This window comes from Dinoponera quadriceps, unplaced genomic scaffold (assembly GCF_001313825.1).
Source record: "Dinoponera quadriceps isolate SergipeBrazil2010 unplaced genomic scaffold, ASM131382v1 scaffold1395, whole genome shotgun sequence".
NCBI classification, from domain to species: Eukaryota; Metazoa; Arthropoda; class Insecta; order Hymenoptera; family Formicidae; genus Dinoponera; species Dinoponera quadriceps.
The window spans coordinates 1,524,078-1,543,432 of record NW_014556488.1 but is presented as its reverse complement, the minus strand read 5'-3'; the positions used below and the strand labels follow the sequence as shown (position 1 = coordinate 1,543,432).

At 43.7% G+C, this 19,355-nt stretch overlaps 3 protein-coding genes across 8 annotated transcripts; 1 reads left to right on the top strand and 2 right to left on the bottom strand.

The window, feature by feature from the left end:
• Positions 1-3,849: 3,849 nt before the first annotated feature.
• Positions 3,850-10,900, top strand: LOC106747613. 5 transcript variants are annotated; one of them, XM_014625299.1, is made up of 10 exons: positions 3,850-4,576; positions 6,168-6,302; positions 6,532-6,636; positions 7,561-7,704; positions 8,664-8,846; positions 9,065-9,203; positions 9,311-9,432; positions 9,832-10,061; positions 10,236-10,406; positions 10,601-10,900. In XM_014625299.1, exons 1-10 carry the CDS (start codon positions 4,534-4,536, stop codon positions 10,877-10,879), a joined length of 1,551 nt encoding a protein of 516 aa, XP_014480785.1. In that variant the 5' UTR covers positions 3,850-4,533; the 3' UTR covers positions 10,880-10,900. The 5 variants fall into 5 exon arrangements, with proteins under 5 accessions (XP_014480785.1, XP_014480783.1, XP_014480782.1 ...); XM_014625296.1 differs by lacking the exon at positions 3,850-4,576 and adding exons at positions 5,622-5,708; positions 5,772-5,916 and having other exon boundaries at positions 9,832-10,406; XM_014625298.1 differs by lacking the exon at positions 3,850-4,576 and adding an exon at positions 5,724-5,916.
• Positions 10,901-11,126: 226 nt separating this feature from the next.
• LOC106747616 (U6 snRNA-associated Sm-like protein LSm7) lies at positions 11,127-12,120 on the bottom strand. The gene is made up of 4 exons (XM_014625302.1): positions 11,987-12,120; positions 11,887-11,898; positions 11,638-11,815; positions 11,127-11,352 (listed from the first exon to the last, which is right to left on the bottom strand). Exons 1-4 carry the CDS (start codon positions 11,990-11,992, stop codon positions 11,213-11,215), a joined length of 336 nt encoding a protein of 111 aa, XP_014480788.1. The 5' UTR covers positions 11,993-12,120; the 3' UTR covers positions 11,127-11,212.
• Positions 12,121-13,032: 912 nt separating this feature from the next.
• On the bottom strand, positions 13,033-19,278 carry LOC106747800. Of its 2 annotated transcripts, none has more exons than XM_014625714.1 (6): positions 19,058-19,278; positions 17,472-17,503; positions 17,243-17,359; positions 16,748-16,934; positions 16,305-16,661; positions 13,033-16,123 (listed from the first exon to the last, which is right to left on the bottom strand). In XM_014625714.1, exons 1-6 carry the CDS (start codon positions 19,151-19,153, stop codon positions 15,623-15,625), a joined length of 1,290 nt encoding a protein of 429 aa, XP_014481200.1. In that variant the 5' UTR covers positions 19,154-19,278; the 3' UTR covers positions 13,033-15,622. The 2 variants fall into 2 exon arrangements, with proteins under 2 accessions (XP_014481200.1, XP_014481199.1); XM_014625713.1 differs by lacking the exon at positions 19,058-19,278 and adding an exon at positions 18,657-19,037.
• Positions 19,279-19,355: the final 77 nt, after the last annotated feature.

Genomic DNA, 19,355 nt, shown 5'->3' with positions numbered 1-19,355 from the left:
TTTTTTTCATCCTTTTGACGTCATTATACGTCACCGTCATTTTCTGTTCCACCTGGGGTTGATCACATACAGCTCAGTAGGCAAGAAACATTAAATCAACTTCTCGAAACATTGATTTTATGTGGATATTACAAACATTTGACCCTAATATTTCATAAATGTTTTTAAATTGTTACTTGATAAAATATTATTTTTAAATATTAAAATTATAATGTAGAAATATTATTTTTAATATTTTGGTCAAATGTACTATACCTTTGCTTGCACAGAATGCCGAGATCGTCGGCAGAAATGTTTAACTTTATAGTTGAATGCGCGCGCTCGCACTTCGTCGATTATAGAGATCTTCCGGGCACTCGATTTCAACAAACTATTTTTTTTTCTAACGAATATTGTTTCACGAAGTGTAAAACTACTGTCATTTGTTTGCACGAGCCACCGGTGTCCGGTGCACCGGCAGTTGCAGGTAGACCCATTACCGACGTCTCGAATTCGATCTATTCGGGCCTTCGACTCGAGGGGGGTATCGTGCGCGGAAGCTGTGCGGAAGTTCGCTGCTTAACAGTGACCCTCCTGGAAGTATTCCAATGACATAACACGCGCGCGCGCTTCAGGGAGCGAGAGGGAGAGAACAAACATCGATCCATCAACGTTCGTCGGACGTGTGTACGCCGCGCGTTTAGCGCGCAGAGCGAAATATTTAGAATAGCTCTATTTCCGCCTTTCTAATTCCCGTTGACGGTTGCGGACCTAAATTCTAATTGAGCCGGTGTGCGCTTGAAAGAGAGAGAGAGAGAGTGTGCGTGTGTATAGAGGAGCGAGAGAGCGCGCGAATCGGAGCAGGCGGGTCCGAATTTAACCGAAGCCTCCGCGTGGTCGGACAGCCGACCGAGAACTTTCTTTGTGCGGTACGTTGCCGACGGTGACACACGTGTGCGCGCGCGCGAGTGCACCGGTGCTGTCGCTTTTTCGACAAGCCCGGCAATTATTTCCGCGAATGTGTAATCTCGGGCGAGAAACGACGACGACGACGCGCGTTCACACGAGCGGCACCGATGGTGGCGGTCGTTCTTCCCCGCTTCGTTGTTCTCTTTCGCGGATTATTCTAATTTGAACGGAGGTCACGTTCGCGAAGCGCAAGCGACGACTCGACCACCTCGATTTATCTCGCCGCCGTGCGCGCGTAAATGTATTTTCGTACGGAGTCTGTCCTCGGTGGACACGGACGTAGATCGTCGTCAGCGGGACACGCGTGATCACGCTTTTGCGTTCTCTTTCTTCCTCTCCTTCTCTCTCTTTCTCTCTCTCTACTTCTTCCTCTCTTTTTTCCGGGCGTTCCTTTTGTTATCGCGGAAATGAGTTCGCGCCGACGAGCTCATCTGCGAACTGTCCTCGGAGAATCGAAGAGAGAACGCTCTTGACAGACCGTGGAAATATAGATTCCCCGGACTCGTTTTTCACAGTCATCGAGACATCGAAGATATGAAAGATTAACTATCGGCACATAGAGATGTATTGTGTCATCAAACTTTCTATGAAAGTGAATACGGCGAGCGTATGGAATAGCGTAAGCGGTTACAGGGCTTTCTATAACTGTCGCGATTGCTTCCGTTCCCTCAATCTCGAAAGACCATAATTGATCGATTAAATAATTGCAAGGCTCTTGGATTAAAATAAAAAAAAATATATAAAAGCGACGGACCGCAATTTGGCTCTTATTGTCCGTTGCTTTTATATATATATATATATATATATACAAAATATTATTTGTTTACAATAAATATGTAAAATGAAGCAAATAATTTCTTTCTAAGAAAAAATTATCTTTCGTTTCAAAGAAATATTTTATTTAAGATTAAAGATACACATTCGTTGAAAAGTCTAACAATCAACTACTTATTAATTGCAACATTAATTTCTTCGGAACATGCCAATGATGAAATTTGTTTGGATGCGATAAAATTTACTAAATCCGAAGAAATCTTTTTCTCAGTGTTTGAAGTATAATTTTTAACGCCGGATTGCAGATACGATCTTTTAACGAGCTCCAATGAGAAACTTCCGCCAAAGTGAAACCGTCTCTCTACGCTCGAGGAAGAGCCCGTCTCTAATCTCGACGATTAGACGATAATTAGCGTCGAGAACGAACGCATTTGCGCGATAACGCGGACGATCGAAGTGCTTCTGATCGGGCACACGTGTGCGCCGTCTCAAAGTTGCGACGCGCGGCGATACGTCGGGATTAACTCGCACGGAAAATTGGAGCGAGACACCGAAGCCAGACGTCGGAATCGTGATGGATCTTCCGCGGCATGGGCTTACGCTTGCTTGGCTGCCGGCCCGATCAGCTCGTAATTCATCCGCGGTAGGATCGTACGAGGATTCCGCGTCCAACTGTGTAAGCGCGCGAGTGACGGACGCGCGCGATTCATCTCCCGCGGAATTGTAATTAATTGGCGCGAGCGCGTCGTCGCTTTTCGTCGCGCACGAATTCACGACGCGATTTGTGCCTTCATTCTTCGCGCAATTCGGTGCGAATTTATGCGCCGATCGAGGGGAGCCGAATTACTCATAGTGCGTTGAAACAGCGAGTTGTTGAGTGAGAAATTATAACATTGATGTAATGTTATCGTTGGTTAGTGGGGAGCTAAATAATTTAATCTATCTTGTATTAGCTACTAACTTTTGACTCACGCCTGTCTCCACTGTCGTGGTTTAAATCTATCGACGATTAACACAATGGTATTGAGCCAATTGCACTGGCCAATTATCTGAACCGATCAATGCGATTGTCGATCCCGTTGAGTTAATCGTCGATTAGATTGAAACCATCCCAGCGAGAAATGACTTTGACGACGTCGATTCGATGTAATTTCTATGTTGTTTCAACGTTGATTTAACGTCAATTTGACATTTCTCGCTGGGACGGTAGTAGAAATGGGCGTAAGATCGACTAGACCACGTTTTTATTTGGATAGCAATCCATGAGAGTCTACATCGCGAATTTATCCTTCCTTCCTCGCAACTCGATCGAATTCGGCTCTTCGTACCGTACAAAATTCGCGAGAGACGAGAGACTAGCGAAAGATTCTTCCACTCCCGCAGGGAAGAGCCGAAAAATCGCGGTCTTGGTCGCCGTCCATCAGTCAAATCAACGGGCCATTATTGTTTACACGTTGCGGCTCGACGTCGCTTTCGCACTCGCTGAGAGACAACGAGAGCTCCAAAAATAATGTTCAATGATTCCGCTGACGATGCACGTCCCGGATTAAGTGATCAAATGCCTTTGATCTGCTCCCATCGGCCGCCAGGTGTCGACCTTGAAATTTGGAATACGCCGGGAATTGCGATCGGTTGCAAAGCTAAGAGAGCAAAGAAATAAAGAAAAGGAAACCAATCGACGTCCAAGTAAGCAAGAAATTAATATAACGTTATTACAATGATATTTTATACCATGTAACGTTTTCGAATATATAGTTTTTAATGCTGCATACATCATTGTTAGCAATATTTTACCTAAACGTAAAAAAATAATATTTCTACATCGTTTTAGTGTTTGAAAATATTACGTTATCGAATAACAGTTTAAATATATTTATAAAATATTACGTCAAAATTTGTAAAATCCATATCAAATCAATGTTTCAGAACAGACAACATAACATCTATCTAAATCGGGATATAAGACGTCTAAAAGATATCTTTAAGTCTTCTTTATGTTCTTATGTCTCGACTTTAGATTTTATGTTGCCCGGGACGTCTTTCGCTTACTGGAGTGGATAACGTGCCGTTATATCGATTCCTCCGATCTAACGTCTCTCGTGCGTCTCGCGCGCAGGTAATTATCTCCCGCAGCCTTCGTCGTTAAACTCGATAATCGAGTTTCACGGTTGCCGCTTGAGACTCGCGTCTCGGTATTGAAAGTCTCCCAAGTGCTCGTGATCCGACAGCCCGAAAGTTTGCCCGATAAATTATAAATACACGACAATTAGCTGCCGCTGGCTACGACGCGTTCCGATTATTCGATCTTCCTCGAGATCTCCGCGCGATGATTTCTTATCTCACCCGCCCCTCTTCGTCGCAGACACGCATCACCGATCTGTAGAGAAATGTGGAGTAAGACGAGACTGAAGCAAAAAAAAAGCTTTGGTAAAAGCGAAACTACTGACTCTTTGCTGCATACATTTTTCTGCCGAATATATTTTGCTAGATTTTGGTAGACTTATATTCTCATTCGGCATCATTCGGCCCGTTAGATCAATCGAGGATCTAATCGATCGTGGGTAATGACGGCTCTCCTCGCCGAACGATCGGCGTCGCGATTAAACAGCGTCGAATCGTACGGGCGCGGCGGCAACGTCTTCCCGATCGGAGACGAGTGAAAATAGCCGATCCGCAGGAGATCGGCGCGGCCACCGGCTCGTCATATAAGGCATGTTTTCGCCGGTATACCGTCAGTTCGAAAGTACAAGCTGTCGCGCGTGGAGGAGAGCCGCGTAGACGCGCGCGTCCGTCGCGCGAGGTACATCGAACATGAGGTCGCGTCTCGCGCTGATCGCGCTGCTCGCCGTTTCCGGTGAGTTCGCGGCGAATCGAAGGAGAAGACTGCCTTGGATTCTCGTTCTCTGTTTTCTTTAGCACAAACCGCGAATCTTGGGAGAAGTATGGAAACTCGGCGTCGTCGAACGTTGGCGGTTTTATTGACTCGCGGTGTGACGTCGCGCGATGAGTTGTATATATTTATCACACGGAGGAGAAAGTATCAAGTTCGAGTGAATAATTACTCATTGGCAAATCTTTACTCGGATTAAGTAAATTTTACTTGGATCGGGTGAATATTTTACTCGGTTAATTTACTTTAATCAAGTATTACTTGATCCAAATAAAGATTTGCTCGAAGGAGTAATTATTTATTTGAATTTAACATTTTTTTTAATTTAACGTTATTTCTGTTGTTTTTTAACGGACTACAGAATCGAGCAAATAGCGATTTTATAACTATCTTTGACATATTTGAAATCTCTGCTTGCTCGATTCTGTATTCTGTTAGAAAATAACAAAAATAATCGATTAGCCAACTTGCCCCAGCCTCCCCTATGTGTAAACTGAGTAATAGGTTTGTCAGATTTTTCATGTCGACAGTGTCTCCTCAGTGAAAGACGACAATTACTGAAAGAGATTGGCCATAACACACTTACATTCTTGTAAGATGCAAACTTCAAAGTCAGATTCTTTTGTTCTTTCGCCGACGCTGAAAACGATATGATCTGGATGAGTTCATCGCTTCGCGATGCTGTAAGAAAGAAAATGACGCATCGTTCTCATTTACTGTAATGTCCGATTGAAACTTCTGGTATCATCTCTGTCATTAATTAAAGAAAAACAAACAATATATTGCAGCACCGATACTTCACGTCGACGGAATTATATCGAGCCGGTCGGCTCGTTCGTCGGGTTTTTTTTGCGAGGGAGCGAGTAAAAGCGAAAGGGGGAAGAAAGTGAAAATTGCAAATTTGGGAATTGGTTTTGAGCGTCGCCGGAAGTTTCACTTCCGTTTTTGCGTGCGGGTGAAAACGATGGCGCTAATAGCCAGGCTGAGGTTTCTCTTTCCAACGGGTGTGCGCCGGCACGCTACAGATATCCGTTTCCGAACGACCGGACGAATCGTGAAAGTATCGTCGCGCGCCTGAAAATAATCTCCGTAGCCAGTGAGTTATTGTAATCGTTTCGATCTCTGAGCACGTTCACCTAATGAAAGCCTTTCCTACCAGCCCATCTCAGCAGTATAATGCACATTCCGCTCGTTCCAAATACAAGCGCAAATGATGCATTTTCCTCACATCCTGTGGAAGCCTGTTTTCGCTCTTCCATTTGGAAATATTGAAATTCGTCTCCTTCCGTCAAAAATAGCGAAACGTACGCTCAGATAATACAAATGTCCAAAATCGGGACGTAAGACATCTTTCAGAGATCTTCAAGTTGTCTCTAAGATATCGTGATATAAAACGTCTTTAAGTCGTTTTTGAGACGTCTGAAAGACATTTGTCGTGTCCCGGATTTTGGACATTGTGCTGTCTGGAGTACTTGGTCTGAATTCTGTACGAAAGAACGCTGCTGAGATATACTTGGAAGCGACGAAAATCTGACTCGGACGAATGGTTTTTCAGGCAACGCCACGACGGAGAAAGGAAAATCCGGGGGGGTTCCTTGCATTGACGACAATAAGTTCTACCGAAATCCCGAGGCACCGTCGCACAGCATCTGGTCGCCCGCGGAGTGCGCCAAGTATTTCCTCTGCCTAGGTAACTGCGCGAAAATCGCGCAAAAAATTCACTCAAAAACAAACTTTAACCGTTATATGTAAATGTGTACACGCGAGTATTCCTGCGTTCGTTCCCGCGTTCGAAAGACAAATTACATCGCAAGTTACAATTACTTGCCGCTTCTTTGCTCGTGAGAGAAATGATATATATTGAAAGGATTCGAAAAAAAAAAGAAAAAAACGCCTCACGCCTCATCGTTGTGCTTCAGACAACGAGGTGTTCGAATTCAAGTGCTCGCAGGGCCTCCTCTTCGACGTCTCCAGGCAGATCTGCGACTTCAAGGCGAACGTCGACAACTGCGATGTAACCTCAGGTATACGCAGATTTACACGCGGATTTACTTGAGCGTGAACGCGCGAGCCGCGTGACGGTAAGAGCGTAAACGAGCGTAAACGCCGGCCATTTAACCTGACGTCGATTTCTACCTGTAAGAAGGCGATCGAGTGTTACACACGCAATCTCGTACTTTCTCCCGGAAAATCCATACGTAGTGACGAGTTAATGTTATTCCCGTGTTTGGCCATTGAATCTTTAATTAGAAACGCGTCTACAGCGATGTCTCTCGACAGTCCGCGTGACCCGGTCTCGATGAATGAATTCATCTTTATCCGCGTGAATCGATCGTTCCGTAGTTCTGTAGATTCTCTTCGATCTGCAGAGTGAAGTTCGGCGAAGATTAAATGTCGAATCCCGAGTCGAAATTCTGATATCATGTTAAACCTTTAATTCTACGACACGGTAAAGAGCACTTGGAAAGTTAGGGATATACACGGAGTGGAAAATACATAAGCGAGTTTCTGGCGGATCTGGCAAGAAAGAGGCGGGAACTCGTCGGGGAATTTCGCCGAATTCTCGCGTTTCGCGCATCGGCTTTTGTCGAATATTAATTGTAGCCGACGGCTCCGGGCGCGGGATCAGTCATGCAGGAATTTTACGACGTTTACGTCGTCGATTCCGCCGGCTTATCAGAATCAACAAACTCGTCGCTCCGAGGATTTCGTCGAATCTCGTGTTTTACGAGCTTCCTACGTGCGCAAGACTCGTTGAACTTTACGGCCTCCGCGCGTCGACTTGGCCAAACAAATAGCGGATCTTACATGATCTCGTCGTAAACGAAAGCGAAATTGCGAACGTGCACACGGATTTCCCGCGGTAGAGATTCTCATTTCCCGATCTCGTAGCAAGTATCATCACTGTATACCGAATGGTGATTTGAAATCTTAAAAGCTTCTCGTAGATGTCCAACCGGCGAGGCCGTTGCTGGAGAACGGCCAGTGCGAGGAGAAGAGTCTGGCCTGCGGCGACGGCACGTGCCTCCCGGCCCTCTACTTCTGCGACGGCAGCGTCGATTGTCCCGACGGCTCTGACGAAGGATGGTGCGGTAAGAAGCATGAATAATTCAACTCGGAATGGCTCATGTGAATCAAAGGGAAAGAGATATTGTCGCAAACGTTGCTTCCTCTCGACTATATCGCAAACGAGAACGATGTTTTCTGATAGATTTCCATTGTTGCGCGTCTTAAAGATATTAAATTACCATTAGATTCAAAGTGACGATTACTCACGGCAGATTTACGGTAAGATGGCAATTTATTGTTGATTTTGGTAAAATTCGTCGTTTTTTATAGTTTCACGCACAAATAAGCTGTATTGGTGTGTTTTCCATATTAATGCACGAGATGAAACAACATTCTCATTAAATCTGTGATAATTTTTGAAACTTTCAGATGAAAGAGAGGAAATTATTTATAGTCCTCCGAGAGCATAAAAGTTTCAAGTATTTTTGTTTTTGTTCCTTATAAAAATTTTCAATTATGTACCGCAATTTTGTTCAGAAAATCCTAATAAAAACTTTTTTTTAGTTTATCTAATTTACTATGTATCTGGTTCCCTAATTACTATGTGCTATATATATATATATCAATATCAATATTAAAATATTTTATGGAAAATACGAGTTAAATAAAATGCTTTACTCATTTTAAAGCTTTACATCAAAATTTTTGATTTCCCATAATTTTGTTCTAAATTACCATTTTTGCCGGCTTTCCAAAATTACCGGCTGGTTTACCGTAATTTACCGAGTAAGTTGCCGTCAAATTGGATTATTTTCATTCCCAGTTGTGTCTTGTGAAATCATTTCAAAAAACTTCAAATCACGCGAGGTGCCCGAGTACTCCTTTTCGGCCCGGCGCTTTTTTCCATTCCACTTTCACCATGGAGGCATTATTCCGCTGACGTGACGTCTCTGACGTGACTGGGAAAAGTCGCGCTCTTCGTTGCACGTGATAATTACGACGACGCAACGACGGCGTGAAAAGTGATATCAATCTGTTGCAGACGCGCTGCACGACACGAACGCCGCGCCGGTTTGCAAGCCGCAGAAATGCCGGCCACCGGATTGTTGGTGTTCCGAGGACGGAGCCGGAATCCCGGGGAATCTCACCGCTCTCGCGGTGCCGCAGATGATAACGATCACCTTCGACGACGCCGTGAATGCTGAAAATTTCGAGCTCTACTCGAGTAAGTTGACGAAAGACCAGATTTCACTTCCACTACGTTGTTGAAATCACACACGTCTTCCGTCTTCCTTTTCTTTTTTCGATTTCTGGACAGATCTATGTATGCACGTGGACTTGAATAAATCGTTACATTACATTGACGTGATTCGACACATTCGCGCATTATGATACTAATAATTTTATAGTTTATGATATTATAATTCGGGCGCGTTGTTGCAGAGATTTTCACGGACGACAGGAAGAATCCCAACGGCTGCCCCATAAGAGGTACCTTCTACATCAGTCATCAGTACACGAATTACAGGGACGTGCAGTATCTGTGGAACGTCGGCCACGAGATAGCCGCGCATTCCATCACGTAAGTATTTCGTACGGGTTCTAATCTCAATAGAAATCAATAGAACCGAGAGGTTCCCCCTTGGAGAACCCGGTTTTATTCGTCGTAAAACGAGAATTATCGCTCAGGCATCGCGGACCGGAAGAATGGTGGTCGAGGAACGCGACGATCGAGGACTGGTTCGACGAGATGGTCGGGATGGCGAACATCATCAAGAAGTACGCGGCAGTCCGTATCGGCGATATCAAAGGTATAACAGTACTTTCAATTCTACGTTTTATCGAGACCAAATCGGATCGGAATGAAAGGATTCACCAATTAAAGGAAGTATAGATATAAGTACATAAATATCATTACATTCCAATAAATTCAAATTGCTGATGTAAAATTTAAGTGAAGATAAATTTTAATTGTAATTTGACTTAGAAAAATTAATATCGCACGACAACTTGAATAATTATATGTTCAATATAATAAAGATAAATATAATAAAAATATAAAAATAAATAAATATAATAAATAAATTTTATAATAAAAATCATAAATTATATAGATAAGTTAATAGGTAAGGTATAAGTGTAAATATAAGTAAATTATAAATAAATCATAAAATAGTCATTCACAGAAATCAAATTCATTTGTTTCGTAGGGGTAAGAGCGCCGTTCCTGCAAGTCGGATGGAATCGCCAGTACCTGATGATGTCGGAGTTTGGCTTCGTTCACGACTCCTCGATCGTCGCACCGTTCTCCGATCCGCCTCTGTGGCCGTACACGCTCGATTACAGGCCGTCGCATCCGTGCGTCCGCGTGGGGCAGCTCTGCCCGACCCGCTCCTACCCGGGCATCTGGGAGTTGCCGTTAAATCAACTCTTGGCAGGTGTAAGTGATCACCGCGCGACAGATGGGACACGCTCTCGATTAACCGCCGGATCTTTTGTCCGCTTTTGTGACTCTGTACCTGGCGAAAACCGAAGCTGCCGTTTTCACTCGCGGGCAGTTAGCGAGCAGGTGAGCCAATGTGCGAGCATACTAACTTTCGGAACCTTTACGCAGGATTATACTTGCACCACTGTGGACTCGTGCCCTTCCGATTTATCCGGCGAGGAGATTTACAAGATGCTCATGCTGAATTTCAAGCGGCACTATCTCACCAATCGTGCACCGCTGGGCCTACACTTTCACGCGTCGTGGTTCCAAAACCCGATGTACTTCTACGCGTTTAACGTAAGAGGGTAGAACTGAAAGCACATTCGTGTATAATTATCTCATTCTTCGACTTTTCTAAAGAGAGACATCGCATCTTGCCACGTCTGACTATTGTTATTAATTAGATATCATATACTTGTTTAATTTTTCTACTAGTTTGAGAAATTTCGACGTTTCTACTTTGGTCATAATCAGTAATATTGTGTCACTAGAAATTCGTCGACGATTTGCTACGACTGGATGATGTGTTCTTCGTCACGAGTCACCAGGTCGTAGAATGGATGCGTAGACCAACGTCTCTCAGCGAAATCGAAAAATTCACATCCTGGCAGTGTGAGAAACGGCGTCTCGAGTCGTTTGAGGTCGCCTGCGACTTGCCAAATAGTTGTAAACTACCGAGTAGAGTGCTCAAGTCATACAGGTATTTGCACACGTGCTTCGAATGCCCAAAACAATATCCATGGTTAAGAAATGAATTCGGAGCAGAGTGAAGGTGATAAATATGTAGGAATTCTCTCTATAAGTTTACAAACACGAACACACACACACACACACACACACACACACACAACCACACGCGCCCGCGCGCGTTTTAAAAATAATAACTATTTATTGTAAACACAGATATGACACGTGTACTTTCATAAGAAAATCGCATTTATTTCCTATGTTTAATCCACTTTTCCTTCATTTTTTAATGCGAAATAAATTATATTCATTTTGTTAGAAAAATGAAAGATGGTGTTTAAAGCTAAAGTGATATCGTCATTCAAAAAACAAAAAAATAGGATATAATTATAAAGGCATATAAGCCTTGTATGTGCTTATCCCTCCTGTTGTATAAAAGGATTTTGAATAGATTCCATGCCATCTACAGGACAAATAAGTACTACTGATGTTCCTCTACATACCACCAGACCCAACATACGAGTGTCCTGGATCAACTTATATGGATCATCAGGATCTGTACAATAGAAAGTGTAATATTAAAAGCCTGTAAAAATTATAGTTGATATACACATGGAGAAGAATATTTAATAAACAGGTAACAATGACTGCATTCAGCAGAAAAAGTGATCAGTGAGCAGTCATTGATAATTGGATATTTTTACTGTTAGATTCTTAAATTTAAACCAATTATGTTGACGAATTACTCAGCTGTTGGACAAGCATTGTGTTTGCTGAACGCAACCAATATATACTTTTTAATAGGTGTACTTCTTAGATATTTTACACATGTCACAGTTACCTCTGAGGTATTCTGTCGTATTATCGAGTACTAAGTTGAGTAAGGGATCATAACCCTTGAGTATGCCTGCAGCTTCTCTGCCACCAGCAAACTTGACCCTTATATTCTTCTCGAGATACTTGGAAAGATCAAGAATACTCTCTTTCCTTTTCTTCTCCTTGTGCTCCACGTTCTGTTGCTACAAATACAAATAATTGACTTAGCACTATGATGACTCTGGTGTTTCTTCGGTGTATTCTGACATGTTACCTGTTTTGGCGCCTGTAAAAAGAATAGAGTGAGGTTAAAGTCGTGAATGAAAACGTTAAATCAGTTGCGAACATAAGAAAATATTCAGTTTCGCACTTACGGACATTTTTGCGTAGTTACAGGGAAAAAGATAATTTAATCACAATAGCAGAAAGTCGGTTTTACCAGTGAAAGGAAATACAACGCATTTTGAACATTCAGGTTATGTCGTTTACTTGAATATTCGATAAGTCGATACGTACCAATATCGACCTTTCTCGTAGTTGAAGTCCAGCATATCGAATCGATTTGAGGACACTCGATACTTTAAGCGAAAATGTGAATCGCAACCATTTGTTACAAAAAAAAAGAAAACAGGTTTAATATTTAATTTCGCGTTTTTTAGACGAGTAAATTATATACGTACTAAACACGGAAATTATACGTTTATTCTTGTCGAATTTATATATAACCGATCTTAGAAGAAGTATTAAATGAATAAACTTAATTTAAACATTTCTATTGTATGTACACGCACACATTCCAAGAGCTGACGTTCCAAAATTGAATTGCAGGTTAGGAAAATTAACCTGGCAAATTTCGATGCATCGTATATATAAGTACGAAGTACATATTAAAGGATAATTTAAAGATAAAAACACGTCATAAAAGCTTGAATTTATTCGTATCTGACTTTATAAAAAAATACATGTCAGTACATGATGTGTACGTGAACAATGTGGTACGATTAAAGTATATGCGTTATGTGTGTGTGTGTGTGTGTGTGTGTATGTAGTGTGTGTATGACTGCCTTACATCTTAGAATTAAAATTTGTAATTACACCGTCAAATGATCTTCAACAACTTCTACACGATTGCGAGTATCTCGCTCGTGAATGCGATGTGAATTTCAATGTAAAAAGTATAGTTTACGCGACACTTATCCGAAGTTCTACGTTGTGTGGAATCACACTTGTACAATGTTCCAATGCAAGCCACCTAAGGCTACTCGAAGAGTGCTCAAGTAAGTAACAGCGAATATACAAAAACCATACATCAAATGTAAATTCCTTGGAATTTCCTTTCGGAAAGTGGGGTTTAAATAAAAAAAAAGGTAAAGTAATAAATAAAATAAATAAATAAAGTTTTTTTATTTAAATTTAAATGAAATGAAATGTCTTTAAATATTTTCCGATTCATAATTTAAATGTTGAAAGAATAATTTGTATTTTACGTGGGTACAATTGTATCGAGTAAGAAGCGAATCGTCGAACAAAGAAGAGAGCTAAATAACGTACGTGTAATTCGGTAAAGAACATGTAAACTACACCTCAGCTGGTGTGTCTCTCTTACTGCCGCTAAGATCGCACTTTGTATCCATTATCCCGGCATCCTCGTTTGCGTTCGGAACACGAGGATTAAACGGAATCGTAAACGTCAGCCGTTCTATGCGCTACGAACTCTTGTGCTTGTCTATTAGTCTCTGCATAGTCTCTAACGGGCGCTGGCTACCTCTTGACGGAATCTGCATTGTACGTTGGCTCATGTGTTCATTTGTATGTATGTTTATGCATGATGTGTGTGTGTATGTCGCATCGTTGCACACATTCACGTTCCTGCGCGTTACATTACGCGGTTTGTGTGTTCGTGTGTGTATTGTCCTACACTCCTTCTCTCTCCGGTGACCAGTTCCCTCGAATGGACGACGCATTTCGTTTCGTTATATCGATAAAACTTATAGGTATACGCGAGATATATATATAATAAAAAGTTCGTCTTCGCTCATTAACTGCTAACTGCTGCCGACGGCTGCCCGAAACTTTCGTTCCATCTAATCCGCTCTTATTGCGATGAATTTCGATGTATCGAATGCGCCCCGCGTGCGCGTTGATCTGGTTTCTTTTTTATTTTACCTTACGGTTCGAGATTAAAAATATTCACCCTTCGACGCGCGCGTGTAGCTTCGTAAATAAGTAAGTAAGAGAAAGAGAGAAAGAGATATAGTAACGCGAAACGTTCGTTTGAAAAAGACGTCGCATTTTACCACCGTAGCCGCTTCACACTGGGAAAAATGTACGTAAAAATTTATCTATGACAGATATAAGATCCATTTCTGTGAATTTCTATGAAATAAATGTTATATCGTACAAATAAATTTTTTAATACTTTTTCCCCTCAGCATTTTTCTCACTCGGGTTATTTCCCACACGGCACATTTTTATCCAAGGGACATCTCGTAGACGTTCTTAAGATACAGGGTCGTCGTCTGGGGACATCTCTGGGATGCGAGGTCTGTGCTGTATGGGTTCGCGCCACGTGGGAAAACGCGACGTTGCCCATAATCATCGCCGTCGTCGTCGTCGTGAATCCAAGAGATCTATTGGGAGGAAGTGAAGCTTACTTTAGCTGTAAGGCGACAAGAAGTTGTAAAACCGTGTCACAGTTCGACCTCGGTTGCTCACCGCAGAATCGGAAGGGACCATGAGATTTTTTTTCTTTTTTTTACATCGTTATATCTTTATCAACGTTATCCTCTACGTTCCTCCAGGAAAGCGCAAAACGTGTTCTACTCGCAGCGATTCTCCGTTCTCTCTTCATGTCTAGATCCGTGATTGAGACGACACTCAACTACAAGGAACAACAACGGCGGATTCGAACTCTAGGAAGGGAACATACGCGGGAACAAGGCCTCGAGTTGCTTCGTCCGAAGCAGCGGCCCTTCCGATTGCGCGGGATATCGCGTTTAGAAAAGTAGGCTGCTTGTCCTTCGGTAAAGAGAATCACCCTCGACGGCGCCTCGTGTGTCTCCGTACTGCGGAAAAACTGTGACTATCGTGTGTGTACTAGCCGTAGTTTTAGAAGCCTCATCATGCGTACCAGAGCCGTATTAAAAAATATTTAGATTCGCCGGATGTAAGGATCAGCGCGGATCGTGGCCGGTGGTGGCGTCGTGCGCGAGAACGGTTCGGCGGGTAGAGCTGTCCGACGACGTCTTTTCTTCTCTCACGTCGAAGGAGGAAAAAGACGGGCGCACAGGGAGGTAGTCTTGCGTAAACGCCAGCTTGAAACGTCAAGAAGTAACACGAGGACGCTCGGAATCGTCGGGTAGCCGGTAGCCTCGAATTGAGCCGAAAGGTAAAGACCGACTCGGGACCCTGACAGTTTTCCGCGACACATTCGACAAGCCTCAGGATCCCCCGTTCCTTCGCGAGAATTGGATAAGCACGAGCCACGGCTAATCGCGATTTCGGGATCCGGAGGTCTTTCTTCGTGCTTTCATCGATAAAACGAAGACCGACGTCAGACAGCTCTGGCTAAAGATTATGTAACTTTTTTCTGAGGGCGGGAACGCGCAGGGTGGACTTTAGGGCGGTCGTGTAGCTCTTCGAACAATGGGAACATTTCGCGTTTCCGCTCTTAGGGAAAAGTCACACGGTCCGTGGGTCGATCGTAAATCTTCTCCCGAGGGTCGATCATGAATCTTCTCTTTTAGCATAAACTCCCGAGAAGTAAAAATGCTCCGACTTGAGAGCATTTGGAAACGTACCACTTATCACGAGTTCACACCAGGAAGGCGATCATGAATCTTTTTCCCCAGTGTGAACTCATGAAAAGTGAACGTTTCCAGATGCTTCCAAATTCGAAAATTTTCGCGGATTCACGCTAGAGGAGAGATTCATAATTGACTCTCGGAGGAAAGCTTCACGATTGTACCACTGATCTAATATTTAAACCGTTCTCAATGTTGGATTGTGCGTCATGTCGCCGGTCGGTCCTCCTCTTGCTCGACGAGCAACGGCACGCCCGCCTGCGGCTGATCCGCGTTATTGTTCTCGTTCTCGTCCTGCTCGGCGAGCAGCGGCACCGCCTGTTGATTGTTGTTGTCCGTTTCCGACGGTCTCCTGCTCTGCCCCGGCAGGAACGACATCGGTATCGTTCCCGAGGGCGTCGTCGGCGCCGAGCGCGACAACCACCGCTTCGGTTTGTTGCGCGAATTCGGCAGGCCCAGCGGCATGTACAGTTTGCCCCGGGTCCTCCGCACCCTGTATGAGCCGATATCACCGGGGCTCAGAGGCCGTTGTTGCGTGCAACCGTCGCTGCTCGTCACGTACAAGACCGGAGCATTGTTTGCTTGTTGCTGCTGCTGCTGCTGTTGCTGGCAAGGCAAGGCGGTGGAGGAGGTGGTGCTACTGGTGCTAATAGTGTGTCCGTTAGACAGGTGCGGAAGCTGCTGTATCTTGTCCAACAATTCTCGTAACTGGAGAAAGGACAGGGATAAACATAATATTTAATTATATATAAAGTATAATTAATTAGTCCTATTATTAAAGTCTCAATACTGTTTGATCCTTTGATTTTCATGATTATCGATTGACTCATCCGAGAGATAAGACAACTGCACAGTTAAAATGTTTATTTTCAAGGTCGCAGCAACATACCTCTATCGTCGGGCTGGTAGCCCTCGGCGGGGAGCAAGGCGATTGAGCAGCTAAGCTTGATATGTCAGAGGTTGTCCTGTGATTTGTCAAGGAGACGACCGAGCCGACGTCGCCGGCCTCTCTGCGCTCGCACTCCGCCGCAGAGAGCTCGTCGACGCTGTTGTTGCAAGAGTACGGCGGCGGAATGATGGTGTTCGCCTCGTTCACCATGTTGCACATGAAGCTGGAGCTCAGCGAGTCCAGCGTGCTCGCGTGGGAGAGCGATCTGAAATAGCGCATCACGAAGCCGGAGGTCCCCTTGCCCGTAGTCTCGTCGAAGCCGATCACCAGCGGATAAAGGTCTGGTTTCGCGGTGACCTGGGTAGAGAAAGGAAGGTGACGATGATTTCTGATGTGTCCTCCTGTCTCTCCGATAAATCCCTTCGATTTCTCTCGATCGTTACCTCATTGTAAGGCGGTGGTAAGGCCTGAACGAAGGAACTACATCGGCTATAGTGAGGAGGCGGATACCACGGGCCCGTGGAGGTTCTCTCCGAGGACACGCAGTCCTCCGACAGCATTGAACGTCGACGCTTCCATAGCCAGAAGCCGCACGCCGCGGCTATGGCCAAGGCTGTGAGCACCGCCGCCCTGAAAGCCGAAACACTTCGTTGCTCTACGTTGCCCGAAATAATATTTACTTCTTCCGAATAAAATATTTTCCAAGCGAATTATCCATACGAAATACTTATTTGATTCAAGTAAAATTTACCTGATCGAAGTAAATATTCGTTAAGGAGTATTGAAATAATGATTTACTTGAATCTAGCACTTTTTTCTGTGCAGGATTTTGTCCCTTCGATTCTTTAGAATCTTCGAGTCCACTTATACTTCATATGCGTAACATTTTCTTTTCTGACTCTATTATTACGTAATGATACGACTTGAGATGCACTAACCACAAATACCAGTAAGTCCAAATCAAGAAATTGAACATCTCTGAGACATGGGGATGCACCGGCGTGAAGACACTGTAACAACAGCTGTGAGAACAGCACTCTTTCGGAGGAGAGCAGCTGAAAGGTAAGAAAGGTGCGTCTTTTTAATTAATCGTCTTGCTTCCTCGTTTCGTATTTAACGGTTCTGTACTCTCATTTAAATAATGTGTACATAAAATGAGGAACTTACACGTGTCCTCCATCGCACAGCCTAGAAGACACCTTAAAAGATAAAATCCTTAAGTAGGATGAAAAATTAGATATTGCTTTCATAATAATAAAGATACATAGTAAATCCATTGTAGCTTAATTAAGTCGAAAAATATAGTGACCGAATTGAATATTGTTCGATTAAATGACTCTTACTCGATTTATATATTGGGTATGGGAATAAGTTTCCACCCTTTCTTAATGAAAAAGAGATATTTATTTAAACAAGACAATACAAAGTGAGTTCATTCAAAGTATGTTCCATCGGAAGCGACAACTTTCTCCCATCTTTTAGATAATAAACGGATTTCTCGAAGGAAGAAATCTTGTTCTTTTGACGCGATCTATATATATATATAAACGACAAATATATATACGTAATATATAATATATAAACGTAAAATATAAATCAGCACTCCGATCTAAGGGGATAGAGAATGCTCTTCAGAATACAAAAACATCGAAACGGTAGAGTTAAAAAATTATGAAACGAAAAAAATAAAGAAAAAAAATTTCTCTGAATTTTTATATCAATAATTTTGTATCAATTCTCTTTTTCTTTTGTCCCAAGGAATTAATAACGACAATACCCTGATGGGAATATTTTACTGGAAATATAACGAAAATCTGTTGAAATGCATTTGAAAATCTCAATTGACTCCATTTCATCCATATTTCAGTAAAAAATTATATCGATATTTCGACAATCTTCCTCGAGAAGGTCATGCAGTTTCCAATTAATATATTTGGTAAATTTTATATCCAATATTTACAACTTTTCTATTACTTTCCAATTTCACAGTATTGCATTGCATTTCATACGGAAAATTATGGTTAATTTTCATACATATGCTTAGTAATTTTTCGATAACATTCAATTCACTCTCCCTCAACCTCACGGTATCAGCTTTCGGCAAAATATTTCCACTAGGGTAGCTTAATGATTCCTCTCGGGCACGACGACGTTCACTCGAAGGACGCGGTTCTTGCGGCAGCTCCCGTGTCGGCGGCGAGTCTGCCGGAGTCGCGAAACGCTTCACGGCCAGCGTGTGACCCGACCAAGGCCGCCGCAACGTGATGACACGACGACGGCTGTCAGGTGAGTTATAAACGATCCCTCTACTCTAAGACGCGAGATAAGACGCTCCGTAACGAAGATTTTTACCGTTCTCGTGTCCGAGAAATCGCGTCCCGCACTATCGGGGCCATTATCTTCCCGCAGGACCTGCATGCGCTCGGCGTCGGCCGTCGTGGAGTTCGCGAGTGGATCACTTATTATCAGAACCATTTTCTCAATTTCGAGATACTCCCAGTAAGCGGAACACTGGCCGACGTAGTTACGGTGGAGCACGGGGGTAAGACTTACGCATGAACGGCGAGCACGGCGGCGGCGGGCGCGTATTGATCGCGAGCGGACATAAGGGCAGACACGGATAAGGGTAGAAGCGGAACGTGTTCTCTCACTCTCGCGGGAGACGCGTCTCTCCCCGTAGGGGATAATAATACTACACCGACAAAGCGGGTGAGCGGCTACACCGCGTTCTTCCCTTTCGTCGTCGTTCTTACTTGATCGACCAGCAGCAGCAGCGTTAACGTCAGCGTGCCCGCCACCACGAGCGGCGGTGCATCGTACGCGCGGCCCTTAGCAGCTTGCACCACCATAATTCTCTCACCAGCACCAGCGACGAGCGCCGCCGACGACGACGAATGTGCACGCCGTCGTCCCTGCGCCGCTCCGTGCCACCCTCTCCGTTTTCATACGCGCGCACGACGGCACTCGTGTCCAAGAGTATTTCTCTCTCTCTCTCTTTCTCGCCACCTTCGCCTTCTCACCCTCCTAGTGCGCAGCCCCTGCGCCCTCCAC

What these genes read in the sequence shown, in the direction of transcription:
- LOC106747613 (XM_014625296.1), top strand. Translation starts at nt 5,823, where the DNA reads ATGATGCATTTTCCTCACATCCTGTGGAAGCCTGTTTTCGCTCTTCCA. An exon ending in CAAGTATTTCCTCTGCCTAG is followed by an intron (nt 6,303 to 6,531) that starts GTAACTGCGCGA and finishes GTTGTGCTTCAG; the next exon opens with ACAACGAGGTGTTCGAATTC. An exon ending in AAATTTCGAGCTCTACTCGA is followed by an intron (nt 8,847 to 9,064) that starts GTAAGTTGACGA and finishes GCGTTGTTGCAG; the next exon opens with AGATTTTCACGGACGACAGG.
- LOC106747616 (XM_014625302.1), bottom strand. An exon ending in TACGACAGAATACCTCAGAG is followed by an intron (nt 11,353 to 11,637) that starts GTAACTGTGACA and finishes TCTATTGTACAG; the next exon opens with ATCCTGATGATCCATATAAG.
- LOC106747800 (XM_014625713.1), bottom strand. Translation starts at nt 18,779, where the DNA reads ATGGTTCTGATAATAAGTGATCCACTCGCGAACTCCACGACGGCCGAC. An exon ending in TGGACTTACTGGTATTTGTG is followed by an intron (nt 16,935 to 17,242) that starts GTTAGTGCATCT and finishes TTCGGCTTTCAG; the next exon opens with GGCGGCGGTGCTCACAGCCT. An exon ending in TACCACCGCCTTACAATGAG is followed by an intron (nt 16,662 to 16,747) that starts GTAACGATCGAG and finishes TTCTCTACCCAG; the next exon opens with GTCACCGCGAAACCAGACCT.